This window comes from Delphinus delphis, chromosome 19, assembly GCF_949987515.2.
Source record: "Delphinus delphis chromosome 19, mDelDel1.2, whole genome shotgun sequence".
Taxonomy (NCBI): Eukaryota; Metazoa; Chordata; class Mammalia; order Artiodactyla; family Delphinidae; genus Delphinus; species Delphinus delphis.
Genome location: NC_082701.1, coordinates 11,680,233 through 11,695,122, shown reverse-complemented (window position 1 = coordinate 11,695,122; position 14,890 = coordinate 11,680,233). Strand labels below are relative to the sequence as shown.

Genomic DNA, 14,890 nt, shown 5'->3' with positions numbered 1-14,890 from the left:
GAGCAAGGCTACTGTCCGTTAACAGGAGAATGGACAAGTGAATTGCAGCAGATCATGAAAGGGTGTGAACAAGACTCAGGTGACCAGTGTGGACACACAGCCCTCTGGGCAGAGTGAGGACACAGGATGTGTGGCGCCATTCACATGACATTTAAACCCTGGGAAAGGGCGCGAGTCCATGGGGATCCACAGCCAGAGAGTAAGTGTGCAGGGATCCTGAGCAGGGAACCAGGAGGGGCTCTGGGCGCTTTAACTCTATCTGTAATTCCTTAAATTGGGAACAAAACACACATGGGGAGGTGTGTCACATTAGTCTACGTTTTTATGCATCTACAGCATTTCCTAGTATTATGTAAAGCCTCAGATGAGGCCTGGTAAAGCACCGGGGTGCCAAGAACAAGCGCAGAGGGGCTGTCTGGTTGAGTCCTATGTGTGTTACCGGTGACACAGGGTCGATATGGTTGGTCATGCAGCGAGGACATGCGGTGAATTCCCACTGCTCAGCGAGCCCAGCAGCAGAACCAGGGGCTCACCACTCAAGGCAGAACACGAGACGACGCTGACCCTTCACTCAAATTTCAATTTCCAGGCAGCCAAGTGTGAAACTGCTGGACTGGCTGAAGGCGAAAGCACACAGGGGGCCCTGGATGGGGGTGATGGGGGGTTCCAGCCAGGGAACTTGAGAAGGGAAGGGCTGTCTGCGGCCCTGGAGCAGGGCTCTGACCTTGGACCTCGTACACGCATTCTCTGGGGGACCCTGGGCACCACTGGAGGCCACTCTGCCTACTGGATGCTGGGAGCCCCCTTGTGCCCTGGCCGTGACACACCAAATGTCTCCTGGGGGCAGAACCCCCCTGCTCTGCAGCACTGGGAGTTCTGCAGCCTTTCCAAGCGACAAGGCCGGCTCGCCCAGATGGCCTGGATCAGACCAGTAACCAAGGGCGGGGGGTTCCTGCTGCCACAGCAAGACGCTCCTCACCTCCTCCTACCCCGTTCACTTTACTCTCCCACTGAGCGTGTCCCAGCACCGTCCACTTGGGCGGGAACCCATGGGTGCTGAGGGGACAGGTGGAGACGTGGAGGGGTGGGACTCACCGATGAGGGAGTTGAGGGAGGAGTAGGAGCTGACTCGGCGCATCTTGTCGATGGTCTCAAAGGACAGGATGTATTCCTCGTTCTCGGGGCTGCCCAGGGTGCTGCTGGCGCTGCTGCTGGTGCTCAGGTTCCCAGGGGAGAAGGCCACCGAGCCGCCGGCTGGTGGGGCATCGCCACGGGCAGAGCGTCAGTTAGCACACCCACCCCCGCCTCCCCTGGGGCTGGGCTGCTGGGCACGGGGTAGGGGGGTGCTGCGGGGCTCAGGAGCGGCTGTGCCCAGAGGTGCTGCAGGATCATCACTGGCCACCCTGGGGGGTTGACCCACGACTTCTGCTCACGCCCAGGCGAGCAGATGGCAGGAGGGGGCAGGGGCACATCTAATAAAAGGTCCCAGAAGATGACCCACAACCACCCGACTCGAGCACCCAGCCTCTGGGGTCTTACATTCTTCTGTCAGACTCAGATTTTGCAAAGATTTGTTCAAGCTTCTAGCCGTGGTGACGGCGCGGATGTTTCCGTAGGAGCTCACGGAGCGCAGTCTGGGGGTGCAGGGGCTGTCCCGCACGGGGGTCAGACTCCCACCCTCTGGCAGGAGAGAAGGAGAGAGAAGAGTTAATGGTGGGCTCAGGTGGGAGGCGGCCAGACGGCAGGTGACAGTGGCTTTTACCTGGATGATGTGACGCTACAACAGGGCCCTTCTGCTCAGCAGGGTCTCTGACACATGTATGTTGGGGTACAAAGCTGGACAAGGTCCTGACTGGGGTGAAGGGAGCATGGGAGCAGATGACCATGACCCACGCTTGGCGTTTTGTGAGAGTTCAACTACAGAGGCCCACATGGGTCTCCAAGAACCATACCAGGTGCTCTGGGACTTGCCTGCGGCCGCTGCCCAGGGTAGCACCAGGATGGCCACCTCCTGGCTCAGCCCCCGCCTTCCCACTCACCAATCCCACCCTGCCCAGGCCCGCCAGCCGTCTCCCTTCCCCGATGTACTAAACGCAGCAATGGTCTCATGGCTGATCACAAGCCCTCTTTCCTGAAGACACAGCTGTCTGAGGGAGGGGGCAGCTCAAGATGACGAAATATAAATTCGGTAAAAAGGACAAATGTGAGACGAGCAGCTGCCTGACGTGACACTGACGTGAGGACTCATCAGGGGAAGAAAGAGAATGTGCCTTCCTATAGCCCCTATGGCAGCACTTTGTACCCTCCAAGATTTCCATGCTTTGATTTCCAAAAAGGGTAAAAAGGAAAGAAAACAGTCAGAGGGTCAGTGTGGCCCCCTTTCCTGCCCTTTCTATTCTGGGAAGATGGGAATTGCAGATATCTGAGTGGCCCTGACTTGACACATGGGCTCAGGACCTAGCAGAACGAGGGGCCTGCTGACAGTCCTGACCAGGGTCCCCTGGGCCAGCGAGCCGCATGGGCTCCACTCAGTGCCGTACCCCTGGTGGCTGTACCTGTGGTGGCTGGAGAGGGCAGTGGGTAGTTCTTCTCCTCTTCCATGAACTGCAGGGCCACGGTGCAGAAATTGCTTTCGTATTGAACGACAAGGTGACTCAGAGCCACCACCAGTTCCTGCCAGGAGGAGAAAGGACAGCGACACTGACTTGGGGCTGGGAGACAACTCAGAGTAGCAGTGAGATGTACATGTTGGCGCTGAGTGCTTGAGCCACTGTGGGGGGCCGTGGGACAGACAGCACTCGGCGCCAAGACAGGGGCTGCGCCCTCAACGCAGCACTCTTGAGCCCCCGGCGTGAGCAGAAACCTCTGAACAAGCCATGTGGTCAAGATCAGGGCCTCCGAGGGATGCCCCGGACACCCGGCAGAGAGACTGCTGACCACTAGGTGTGAGAGGGGGGCCTTGTAGGGATGCAGGCTGAGGACACCCCAGAGCGGGATGGGGAAGAGCCCTCACGGCTTCCCATGGTCAACACCGTGGAGAGCCACCTGAACCCTGGGCATTAAGGCAGGATACCCCGGACAGTGTAGCACGCTCTTCTACTAAATGTGAAATTTTCAAAGATAGATTCCTTTCCAGCCCCCAAAAGGGTAACAGGAAAGTTCTACATGACTTCAGGCCAGTTGCCTCAGTCCAAGGAGAAGAATACAATTTACCTCTTTTGGGGCAGTTGGTGCTATGACCTGAGTACCTGGAGATCCTAAAAGTCACGGGAAATAAAACTGGATGTCGGTTTGCACTACTTTTCCCATCACTATTCAAATGGTTTCCACAACTTTATTTTACTTTTTAGAAAAATACTTAGCAGAAGACCAAGGTCTGAGAGCCCCTTCTTGTTCCGTGAATCCCCCAGACCCCCAGGGCCAGGAGAGCTGTGCCGAGGTGCTGATAAGCTGGGCTCGGATGGGGCCCCCGGGTCCTCTCTTCGGCCGCCCCCTTCTCTCCTGAGAGGGTCTCTCCCACCTCAGCCTTACGCACTCCTTGGCCTCCCCAGCACATGTGTGGGTTTTACTCCCAAACCTACCTTTTCAGGTCCCATCTCTGAGTTCCAGGCTGGCCCTTCCAACCACTGACCATGTGTGTCCACCAAGTGCTCTCCAAACCCCAGCTCGACCTGCCCAGGACCTGCTGCCCACTCCTTTCTGTTCAGCCCTTGCTGGGGACCCTCGGCTTGTGCCAGGAGCAGAAATCTCTGGTGGCTTCAGTTAGACCCTTGAATCATCCTGACCCATCTCTCTCTCTGGCGATCCGGATGCCCACCCAGTGGGTCCTCTAGTCTAACAGGCGCTGAGTAACAGGCTGTCGAGGGACTGCCCGCCGGCCCCTCCCAGCGAAGATGAAGCCTGAGCCGTCTTCAAAAAGCACAGGTTTTCCCTTCACTCTGAACTGGTGAAAGGGCTCAGCTGGACCTGAAGCAGATTCCCAGGTCTCAGACCGTTTGATCCAGGGACAGCTGTGAGGACAGGAGGCTGAGTGCAAGGCCCACATCAAGCAGCCGTGGGTCAAGCCCCTCCTGCTGGGCGGCAGCCATGGGCTCCAGCCCTCAGAGGTCTGCAGGCATGTCTGGCTGGGGCGCAGGCCGGGCATGAGGCTCGAGTTATTCTCAGACCTTGGAAGCAGATCAGCACGGCGACTCGAGCCCCTCCAGCCAGCAGCCTCACTCCCTTTCCCGGCAGAGTGGTCCCGCCACCTCCACACTCCAGCCGCCTGCTCACACTCGGACCAAGCAGGCCTCCCGCTCTGGGCTTTGGCACCTGCTGCCCCCTCGGCCTGGAAAGGCCGATGCCTCGCCCCGGGCTCCCGACTCTCTACCTTCACTCCCGACCTTCCTTCGGAGCAGGTCACCACCTGCCACATCACACCCTGGTCTGCCCTATCTCCAAGTACAAGTTCTGGAGGCCTGGTGACCTAGGGCCTGGCACACTGGCAGCGCTTAATAAGTATCTGCTGAATGAATGAAGCCTCTTCCCTTCAGATACACTATAATTTTTAACAAATGGTTTGATTTTTTAGGTGAGTTGTCGTCAGGATTCAGGGACATTACGCCTGGGCACACACATGGCCCGAGGCGAGTCGGCTAATGCTCCTCTGTGGTCGCCTGGAAGGCTGGACCACACGCGTTCCCAGGTCTTTCCCCAGGGCCATCCCCACTCCACGTTTTCAACAACGAATTACTGGCTAACATTTGTTTTTGGCCCATGGCCATGGAGCATCAAACTCAGCTCCCAGGACGACAGAGCAGCGTTCTGGGGAAGGGAGCACATCTGCTCCGCCTGGACGCCCTCTGGGCTCGCCTGCGGGAGAAGGCGCCCCAGCCCTGGCAGCTCATCCTGCCCCGTCGCCTCCACCTGAGACGTCCTGGGCATCAATGGGGAAACACCCTCTGACGCCATTCATCAGTTTCGGCTGGAGTCAGATGTGTGTTAAGGGAGGAGGATGCCGGGTACTGCTCCTCTGTGTCTGTGGTTACTAAATAAATTAATGTAAACTAGAGATAAAGGATTCAAATGTGTCCCGCTTTCCTTGCTAAGGTAGACGGCACCAAGTAAGCTGCAGACAAGGGTCGCGGGGCTGTACTGGTCAGCCCTTGAGAACGGTGGGGTGACAACAGGATTGGGGGGGGGGTCACAAACCTGCTTCCCTGGCCTGGCCCTTCTTGATGAGGTGTGGGCAGCTTGCTGACTGGATGGACAGTCTGGATCGTGTACTTCCTGGACAAGCTCAAGTTCAAAATAATTTGGGAGGTTGACATGAATTTACTGACTCTTGATTTTATCAAGTAAACTCCTTAAACAGGTCAGCAAGCAAAAACCTTCCATCTCTGTCATTATGGCCTCCCCCAGGAAAGGATGCTTTCATCGTTCAGGAGTCAACAGAGGCAATTTTTTTTTTTTTTTGCGGTACGCGGGCCTCTCACTGTTGTGGCCTCTCCCGTTCTGGAGCACAGGTTCCGGACGCGCAGGCTCAGCGTCCATGGCTCACGGGCCCAGCAGCTCTGTGGCATGTGGGATCTTCCTGGACCGGGGCACGAACCTGTGTCCCCTGCATTGGCAGGCGGACTCTCAACCACTGCGCCACCAGGGAAGCCCAAGGCAATCTTTTTTACATTGAATACATGTGACTTTACGAAACCCTGCCACAATACCCTGACTCTTCTCATTTTGCCACGAGCTGGAGACACCAGCAGTTGGTTACAGCTGGGACTTCTTAAGCCTTAGCTAAGGTCAGCTCGTGGAGTGCAGTGCCCAGGGCCGAGTCCTGTTTCATACCCTCAGGTGCCCTAACGCTGGGTCTCCTGGGCCAGCAGGCTGGGCCTGTGTTCCTCAGAGCACCATGTGCCACAACTGTCACCACGTGCTCTGGACAAAGACGGGAAAAGCAAGCTGCCAACAGCATTAGGATTCCGTGAAGAGAAGGAAGGCTCAGCCTCTGAGCTGGTGTCACTCACCCTATTAAAGCCTGGATCCTCTCTCCAACCCAAGGGCCTCAGTCTCCCTGAACCTCCGTGTTGCCCATGTTTCCATGGCAAACATAGCCCCCTTGACTTATTTAACAGACCTGCATTGCTGTCCGTCTCCCCATTAGAGAGTAAAAGCCCTGGAGGCAGTGATGGTCCCGAGGCCTGACACAGGACCTGGGACGTGGCAGACGCTCAGATGTGTTGAGAGAACACGGTTACAGAAGGTGCGCTCCTGCCCGCTCCCAGACTCTCCCCCACTGCCCTCCCGCCAGCTCCACGCTCCAGCGCACACAGGATGGGCAGCCCCGGGCGCACCATGGTCTTTTGTGCTCCTGGACCTCTGCACATGCTCCTGCCTCACTTGCTCTCCCCGTCCCTTACCCATCCCTCACAACCCAGGCACGAGCTCCCCTCCTCCCCCTATGGGGCCAGAGCCCCTGACCTGGGCTGGCCTTTGGGGTGCTGCTCATTTACAAGGGCTTCAGTCCAATTCCTGGTTCTGTGCCTGCCTCTCCACCTGGACCCTGTACCTCTCAAAGGCAGGATGCCTGCCGCTCCACGCGCCGAGCCTGGTGTGCAGAGGCAGCTGTGAGCTGAGCCCGAGTGCTGGGCGAGCGAAGCAGGCCTCTTCTCAGCACCCCTGTCTGTGGACGTGCTGACCCCAGGCAAGGCCAACATCAAGTGCCCACAGGAATGACCTGGCTACACCCGAGCATCCCAGTGTCTGCGGAAGGGACAGCCAGTGGATTGGGGCTGGGAACGTCAGGGCACCTGGGACATGCTCGAGAGGGCGGTAGTCCCCGTGTTCCTGATGACCTAGCGACCATTCTGATACTGGAGACTCAGATGGACATTCTTTCTATTTTTATTAACATTCTTTTTAAGTTTTTTTGGGAAAGAACTGAAACACAGCTTTCCTTTCTTTAAAAGGAATCTTAACAGACAATTCAGGATACTACTGATGTGCTGCTTTGGTCACTGACGTCCACATACAGGCAATTTGACTCGGGAAAAAGAAGACTGACTCAAGGAAGCCAGATTCAGACAGATGCTAATGATGAGAACCCAAAATAAAAAAGTAAGGGCTGTGAAAAGGCACCTCCAGGATCATTCCACATTGTTAACATTTCTCTAGATAACCTGGCCTGTTAGCAACTGGGTTCACGGCCCTCTGAGGGAACTCAAGATGAAATGAGTCCTTCCTGGCTAATGTGAACTTGCTCTGACAACGTCCCTGCCACCAAGTCAGTGGGGTCTGCTCTCCAAACAAATACCCTTCAAAACCACACCCGCCTCTGACAAACCCAACCTCCCTTCCCTGGCACAGGGATCTCAGACATGCCGAGAAGCAGCCCGGCACCTCTAGGTGATGAGAGGTGACTCAAGGTCACACACAGAACGACGCTGCCCTCCTGGTCCTAGAACAGTCTCTGCTCCCAGGGCAGGGCTCCAAGGCCACCCCAAAATGCGGCCAGCAGACATTAGGGTTCCCCCCCACGGCCCTTTTTGGCTGGGGGAGGGGGAGGGTTGACCGTTCTGGGCCAACTTTTGACAGGGGTGTGAGATCTTGGACGGAAATTGTGGTACTTCTACATCGAAACAGACAAGTAAAAGTTTCAACTGCAAAGAACTGCTCCATTCATGCGCTGACAAACATGGGGGCAGGGAGGGGAATACACTAAACAAACCTTTCCGTCTGTCTGTGGGTGGCTACTGCTCTTTTGAATCTCCTGATGTGTGTAAGTGTTGCTCCCAGGCAGGAAGGAGCCTATTATACAAGCTGCCAGAAGACGCAGCCTGTTAAATGCCTTTAAATGAAGCAAACACACAAGTATCTGGTGAAGAAACTATTTTGGAGAGAATTAAACAAACATTTAAAGCCTGCTCTCAGCAGGATGCACACCGGTGTGGCGGGGACTGAGTGCTTGCTGCTGTGGTCGGGTCAGGGTCATGGCTCAACCTGGGTGCCAGGGAAGCCCGGCCTGGAGGCGCTCGGTGCTGCCTGGGGGCGGGGGCCACGCACCTTCCGGACCACGGGGCTGCCGTCGTTGATGAGCTGGGCCAGCATCATGGCCACATTGTGGTCGATGGTGGTGGAGTGGTCCGTCCTCTCTGCGGAGTTGCCCACAAATGTGCCGAGGGCAAAGACTGCTGCGCAGCGCACCTGCAGGTGGGACAGGGGGCAGTCACCCAGCGGCCGGCTGTTTGGCTCTAGCCGGGGCCCCTGGAGCCGACCTGACGCAGCCCGGTCTCGTCCACGGTCCTCTTGACCCAGCTCCACTCGCGTAGACGAGCAGGAGCAGGGAAACAAGAGGTAAGTGGCGGCCCCGCCTGGGGGCCAGGTGACAGGCTGTGCAGGCATCAGAGACCACACCAGGCACCGGGGAACCCACAGAGGGGGACGCACGGGTCTGGGGCCGGGGTTGGGCCTTTCTGGCTGTGTGGTCTCCAGGCATACCTTGACCTCAGTTAGCCTGAAGTGGCCGTGGGTGTGGACTCACCTCAGGGATGGGGTCGGAGAGAAGGCTGCAGAGCTTCTCGTGAGCGCTGTCCCTCACCCCGCACCACCGGGCCGAGTCAAAGTTCTGCCAGATCCGGCCCAGGCAGATGGCCACCCACTGGCGCAGCAGGGGGTGGGGATCGTTGAGCTGCTCCAGGCAGATGGCGATCAGGTTTCCCTGGAGGCAGGCTTCCTGCGAGAAGGCAGGCAACACACGGCATCACCCTGACCACTGAGGAGGGAGGGGTGCCGGGCTGGACCCCAGCTCCCAGCGTTTCTCAGGGAAATGTTGCTTAATCACATTGCAAGATGGCCTCAATTTTCCTCATTTTTTTTTTTTTTTTCTGGCTGTGCTGCACGGCATGTGGGATCTTAGTTCCCGGACCAGGGATCGAACCCGTGCTTCCTGCAGTGGAAGCACAGATTTTTAACCACTGGACCGCTGGGGAAGTCCCTCAATTTTCCTCATTTTAAATCCCACCAATATCAATTCACCCTGGCTAAACAAAGGGTCCGGACCCCACTCCTCCCATGGAGCCCCTTGGGTTGGTGAGATCCTGCAACACCCCCTCTTCTGAGGTCACTGTTTCATCAGACATTCAGAACAGTTCTGCTGGCCCCCAAATACTGGAGCTCGGGGCTGTGCCTCTGCAATCCACAGGGAGGCCCTGCAGGGGTGGGGACATGACGTGGCACTCACCTGCCCCGTGTTATAGCTGTTAACGATCACAGCCAGAATGAAGGCTGTCATGGTCCTGTGCTCAGCCTGGAAAACAGAAATCACCTGCTAGTTTGCACTTTTTTCATGGTGGAAACTCATCACTCCCAAGCACTAGAGTTATCCTTCCAGAATCTTTATGATTATGCTTGGTGTGTAATTAAAGTAATGGGAGCCAGCTTTATTGTCTTTTGAGTCCACAAAAAGGAAGAGCACTTTTAAGAGGGTCTGACAGTTTTGGGTTGGCCTCTCAGAGGACAGATGGGTCCCTGACGTCTGATGCTGCAGGAGGGGCATGGGCCTCTCTGATTCTGCTCCATCAGAGGCCGCCCTGTCCTGCCCAAGTCTATGGAAGCAAATCACCCTGGTCGTAAAACGACCGACCACAGTCCCTAACTTGGCTTCATTATCCCTTCCTCGTGGTCTTCTAGTGGACAGATCGATTCTCATTTTCTCCTCTCCTCTGTGCCTCTACTGACTCAGAGATCAGTGTTATGTTAACTATTAGTGGTACCTAGTCATTCTTTAGAGAATGAATAAAGTTAGTCATTTCCTGTGTCTCCCTTGGATTCCCAATACTCCTCCTCACGTGTCAGCCCCTCACGTGAGTGACTGTTTTTACTTATTCTTACAGCCGATGCTGATTTAGATACATGACAAGTTTGCAGCTGTCTGCTTTCCGATGCTTCCTGCATCCTACTGTCCCCTGGGCTCCATCTCCTCCTGAAGTGCGGTCCTCCTGGCTGCCTGGGTGGGGTCAGCGCATGGGAAGCCATCGGTCCTGAGATGTGCTGGCTTCGCCCTCTCCCTGACTGACACCGGGGCAGGCACAGGGTCCCGGGGTGACGGTTCCCCCTGTGCTGTGAGGGCCTCTCCTCAGTCTTCCACCTGTTACTCTGGTGACTGCTGTCCAGATCTTTGCAACAGTCTTCCTTTTTGTCCTGGTTACTTTCAAGATTTTTCCTCTTGCCTTTGACATTCTCTACTTTCATTACGATAAATCTTTGTGGGGATTTGTTTTTATTTAACCTTCTCAAGACTAATTGTGCTTTATAAACCTGAAAACTCATTTCTTCCTCAAATCTGGAAAATTCTCCGCTAGACCAGTTGGATCGTGTGTCCCCCCCACCGCCTCACCTCCCCCCACCATCTCCCTCTGGCCTGTGTTGGATGCAGCGAGCCCTCTCAGCCCCTCCGTCACGTCTCCGCTTTGCTTCATCTCACGTGATTTCTCTACGGATTCCTTTACCTGTTGTGTCGATTCTGCTGTTTAATTCATCTACGGAGCTTTAAATGACAGTGACTGTCTTTCATTACAGGTTCTTTTTTCCCCCCCAAATCTGCCTATTTGTTAAAAGACTCTAGTTGGTCATTTTTTGAGGAGGAGTAAAAAGGACAGAATACATTGTTCTTTTATAATAGTCACAAAAGTACTTATGAGGAAACATAAGAGTTTATTTTTGGATGTAATTAAAACAAATTGTTTATTCAGTAATTTTAAACATACTTATTTGTATTGATTGTCAGTCTTTTTCAGAGAATCCTATTAGTTTCAATTCTTGGGGAGCCAACCCTCTTACATGCCAGCTCTGCTTATGTCCCTTGAACATGGGTTAGGAGCAGGCCAGCGTTCCTGTCATGAGTCTCAGTACCCTGGCTTCGTAGGTGTCCCTGCAGAAAGGTTCAGCCTTTGCCGCTTCCAGGCAGGCCCTGGAGATTTCATGTTCCTCTCTTAGCTGGCGGCTCCCCCCGCAACGGGGGGTTTCTGTTTCTCACGGGGGCCTTTCCTGACTTTCCGTCCAGACGTGGACAGACAGGACCAGCTCTTCTTGTCCTTGTCTGGTGAGTGGGCGGCTCGCCCCACAGGCCAGTGTCCTCCATGCAGACTTGAGGCTGCACGCGCGTGGAGCGCCAGGGTCACTGTGAGGTCTGCCTGTGAGTCCCACCGTGCCCCTCCTCTGACATCGGTTTTTGGCATTTGGAGATTTCCTTTCCTTTCTTTCACATCTATGTCCTCAAATCTTCAATGTGTTTGTAGTTGAAGTGGGGCCCACTTGTGCTGGCTTCGCTCACCACTTTACTGCATTTTATCAGCTTAGATGTCTTATTTGTTTGATTTGTATCTTACCCTGAAGAACAGGGAAGTGATTATTTCCAACATTTGTATAAAGTCTAAACTTTAACTGCCTATGATAATGTTTAAAAACCACACTTCAGTTAAAACACACAAGTTCTACTTACCTTTCATAACAATCCTGTTTTTGACGTTTTCTGTATTTTGAAAAATGTGTTTGTTTTTTTATTATTGTCATTTAGTTCAGAAAACCAACTAGAGGTTGAATTTACACACAAAAGTTCCTTTACACAACCAAAGCCACCTACGACTGTGTGAACAAGCTGTTAGACTTAATTAAACATTCTGATAAAAATAAGTTATATTAAGTAATTATTTAGGGTGTCTATTTTGTTCTTTTTACTATGCTAGGAGTTAGAGGTAGGGAACATAGAAATTAATTAAAAAAACACTTATAGGAAGTTATTCTATATGCTATTTATGGATTACTAATTTTTAAACAACTTAATACAATAAAATATATTTAAAATTTAAACTTTCAATCTCTTCTTTCCACCTTCCCGCCCCCCTCCCCGGCTTTCCTTCCTGATTGAGAAGGTGCAACAGCCTCCTGTCATGTCCAGAACCTGCACTGGGCAAAGGAACTGCCATATTATGGATGTACAAGTACTCATTGATCTAACTTGGCTGACAGGGTGTGAGGCAGAGTGGATTCTACTTCACTACAAAGATGTGCTCGGAAAATGGACTCACTGTAAACAAAAATACAGCCTGTGTGTCAAGTTTCACTGTAACTCTTTACTCAGGGAAGCAGCTACTGAAATAATATGACGGGAAGCAAAGGGCACTGTCTGAGTGAGGCAGAGCCGGGGTGAAAGCGGACCCCCTCCCGCCACCCTGCCGGCCCCTCTGCGTGGAGTAACCTTCCCCAGAGTCCCCGGGAGACGCGTCACCAGAGCTGGTCCTTACTGGCATGTACGGATCTGCCAAGACCGAAAGGAAGTACTTGTGGCCGTTGTCCTTCACCAGGTCAGCTTGGCACGACTGGGGAGAGAGAGACACAGGAGAAACAGTGAGTGCAATTCCGGGAAGGGACTTCTTTTTCTTCTTGGGATGTGTGAACAAACGAATGTGCAATGAATATTTTATGCCTTAATCATTTTCTCCTCTCAAGTCCAATTTTCATCTGAAAAAATAATTCCGACGGCTGTGTGGAGACACATTTTTCCTTGGCTGTGGGAAAAGGGCTGGCATCTCACACACTCTCAGAAGTGCAGCAGCTCCAAGGCGTTCTCGAAACCATCTTCTGGGTACCTGCTGAATGGGGGCGCCCTGGCTGCTGGATGGCTCCTTTGGAGACCGTCTGCATCCTGCAGCCTCCGCACACGTCCTCCCTCCCGCGTCAGCCCGGGGCCCACGTGCCTCTCCTTGCGCCTTTCAAGCTGGGACGTGCCCTGGATCAATACCCAGAAAAACTGCTTTGTGATTTAGGGTAACGTGTCCACAGGGAGACATTGAATTCCATCAGCCCCCAGCATGCTCCACTCTAGGGGAAAAAGGCCATTCAAGAAGAGAGAACCGGAATTTTAAGATCTGAGTTTCTGAGAATAAAAGGAGAAAGTTATGCACTGCAATACATCTCTACCTCTGCAGGGCACTGCTGGCTCAGGGGCACGCCCTGTGTGAAGCCCTCTCAGGGGCAGGGCGATTTTGCAGACAGAACCTGCTGTTTACTGCAGCCCGGAGCCCTGATCCCCTCTCTCCCACGCTGGCCCACTTCTCAGGGTGCTTTGATAATGAGGTGTTTCTTCCTCACATCAATACACTAATAAGGTGGCGACTGGACTCAGCTGTTTAAGTGGTAATTGAGCGAGATGGAGGGGGTGGTCAGGAAGCAGGGGCACCAGGGGCTCGGGTTAGCAGGATAATAATCCCCAAGAGCCAGGGAAGCCAATAAAGCATGCAGCTTTCAAGTCGCTCCCATAAGGGATGCCTCACTTTGAATGAAGGTTTTGACAAATGGACTAAAAGGCATCAGCGTGATGCCCTCTGCAGAGACTCGTCCAGAAGGGGCTGGGAGGGAGCACTCATTTGGTGCCTGTAGTGCAGTGCCCATGTCCAGCGACAAGGCTTAGGCGCCTGCATCTAAGAATGAAGCCAATGTCCTTTGATTTGAAACCAGAGATTCCACAAGTCAAATCCAGGCCCACACATTTACAGCTAAGCTCATAGCACATGTCTCATCATAGAGTAAACGACATGTCACTAAGTCATATCCTGCTAATTCGGAAGCTGAGGCACCTGTGGGAGTATGTGAAGCTATAACTTTAATACGTCTTCAGTATCGGAAACGGCAATTATCTTGTCCATGTTGAAAGACCTCTGTCTAGACGAGGCTGCCATGCAGGTGGGAACCACAATAATGCTCTCTGGTCCTGTCCATCCTCACTCTCAGGTCTCAGCAGGTGTCCTTTATGAACTGGTTTAGAAGAATCACCCCATCAGCCATCCCAGCCCTGTCCGCGACCGGGGAGCCAGGGACTTGCAGGGCTCTGACTTCTGAGGATGCTGGGACACAGGCCACCAGGCACCTGCTTGCCCTCTTGACTTGGCCAATTACCTCCTTATAAGGAAGAGAAAACAGTCCTTGAAACTACAAAGGCCCAGAAATGCAGGCCACAGATGCAGTGCACACACAGGCCAGTGGAAAGCTCCCAGAGAGATGCAGGGCTCTGGCAGCCCAGACTCCTCCACACAGCCGCTTTCCAAGGGTCCCCTCTTGTGTCTGCTTTCCCCCAGATCAAGCTACAGATTTGACATATTAAGGCCGGGGTAGAAAGAGTGGGGAGGCGAGGAAGAGCACGACTATGAAATGGTGTTTCCTAAGCAAGCCCCTCCCCCACTACACACCCAACAGCTCTGATGCTTCTGTCTCAGGGATTTCATGGAATTATATTTTTAACATGGGGAAAAGGGAGGGAGGCAAGGAAGAGGAGAAAAGCAGAAGGGGAAGCAAGCACATAGTTCCTTGTGGCAGCAGCTGAAGATGCAGTTTGCAAGCAGATCCCTCTCAGGAGGGGGCAGAGACCAGGACAAGTCCGACCAGAGACCCTGGCTTCTGCAAGGGTAAGTTCACCGGGGGAGGGCAGGTGCTCCCCCTCGGAATATTCTGGCAAAGGATGCTGTGGGGGAGAGCCCACCTTCATTCTCCTTAATGCAGACTATAAAGTCTGTTTCCTGGGGAGCGGGAAGACACAAACTGAGCACAGACCAACAGACCACCAGGCATGATGCATCAAATGAGGCGCAATCGGCAGGGCAGTCCTGAGCAGTGTCGCCAGTGGACGCAGCCACTCATGTTCTGATGTGAATATGGAGAAAATCACACAGAGGGAGGGTCCTGTTTCCTGTCCTCGGGTCGCAGAGTTCACTCCTCAGGATGAGGAAGGGATGCCGGAGAGGTAAGCCGGGTTCACACAAGAGACAGCGACACCGGAGTGCACCTTGACCCACTGCTACCAGAACATTAGAATCGTCTGGAGACAGATGTAGGACTATGCTGGACTGTTTATACATCCAGA

At 53.8% G+C, this 14,890-nt stretch overlaps 1 protein-coding gene across 6 annotated transcripts in view; it reads right to left on the bottom strand.

Moving 5' to 3' along the window:
* RPTOR (regulatory associated protein of MTOR complex 1) overlaps positions 1-14,890 on the bottom strand; it is a 344,118-nt gene that overhangs the window by 42,402 nt on the left and 286,826 nt on the right. For all 6 annotated transcript variants that reach the window (XM_059998020.1, XM_059998021.1, XM_059998025.1 and 3 more), the window contains 7 exons: positions 12,279-12,353; positions 9,218-9,283; positions 8,519-8,710; positions 8,041-8,181; positions 2,556-2,673; positions 1,540-1,680; positions 1,096-1,254 (listed from right to left, as the gene is read on the bottom strand). In XM_059998020.1, the coding sequence (XP_059854003.1) occupies positions 1,096-1,254; positions 1,540-1,680; positions 2,556-2,673; positions 8,041-8,181; positions 8,519-8,710; positions 9,218-9,283; positions 12,279-12,353 (892 nt within the window). The remainder of the gene's footprint in view (positions 1-1,095; positions 1,255-1,539; positions 1,681-2,555; positions 2,674-8,040; positions 8,182-8,518; positions 8,711-9,217; positions 9,284-12,278; positions 12,354-14,890) is intronic.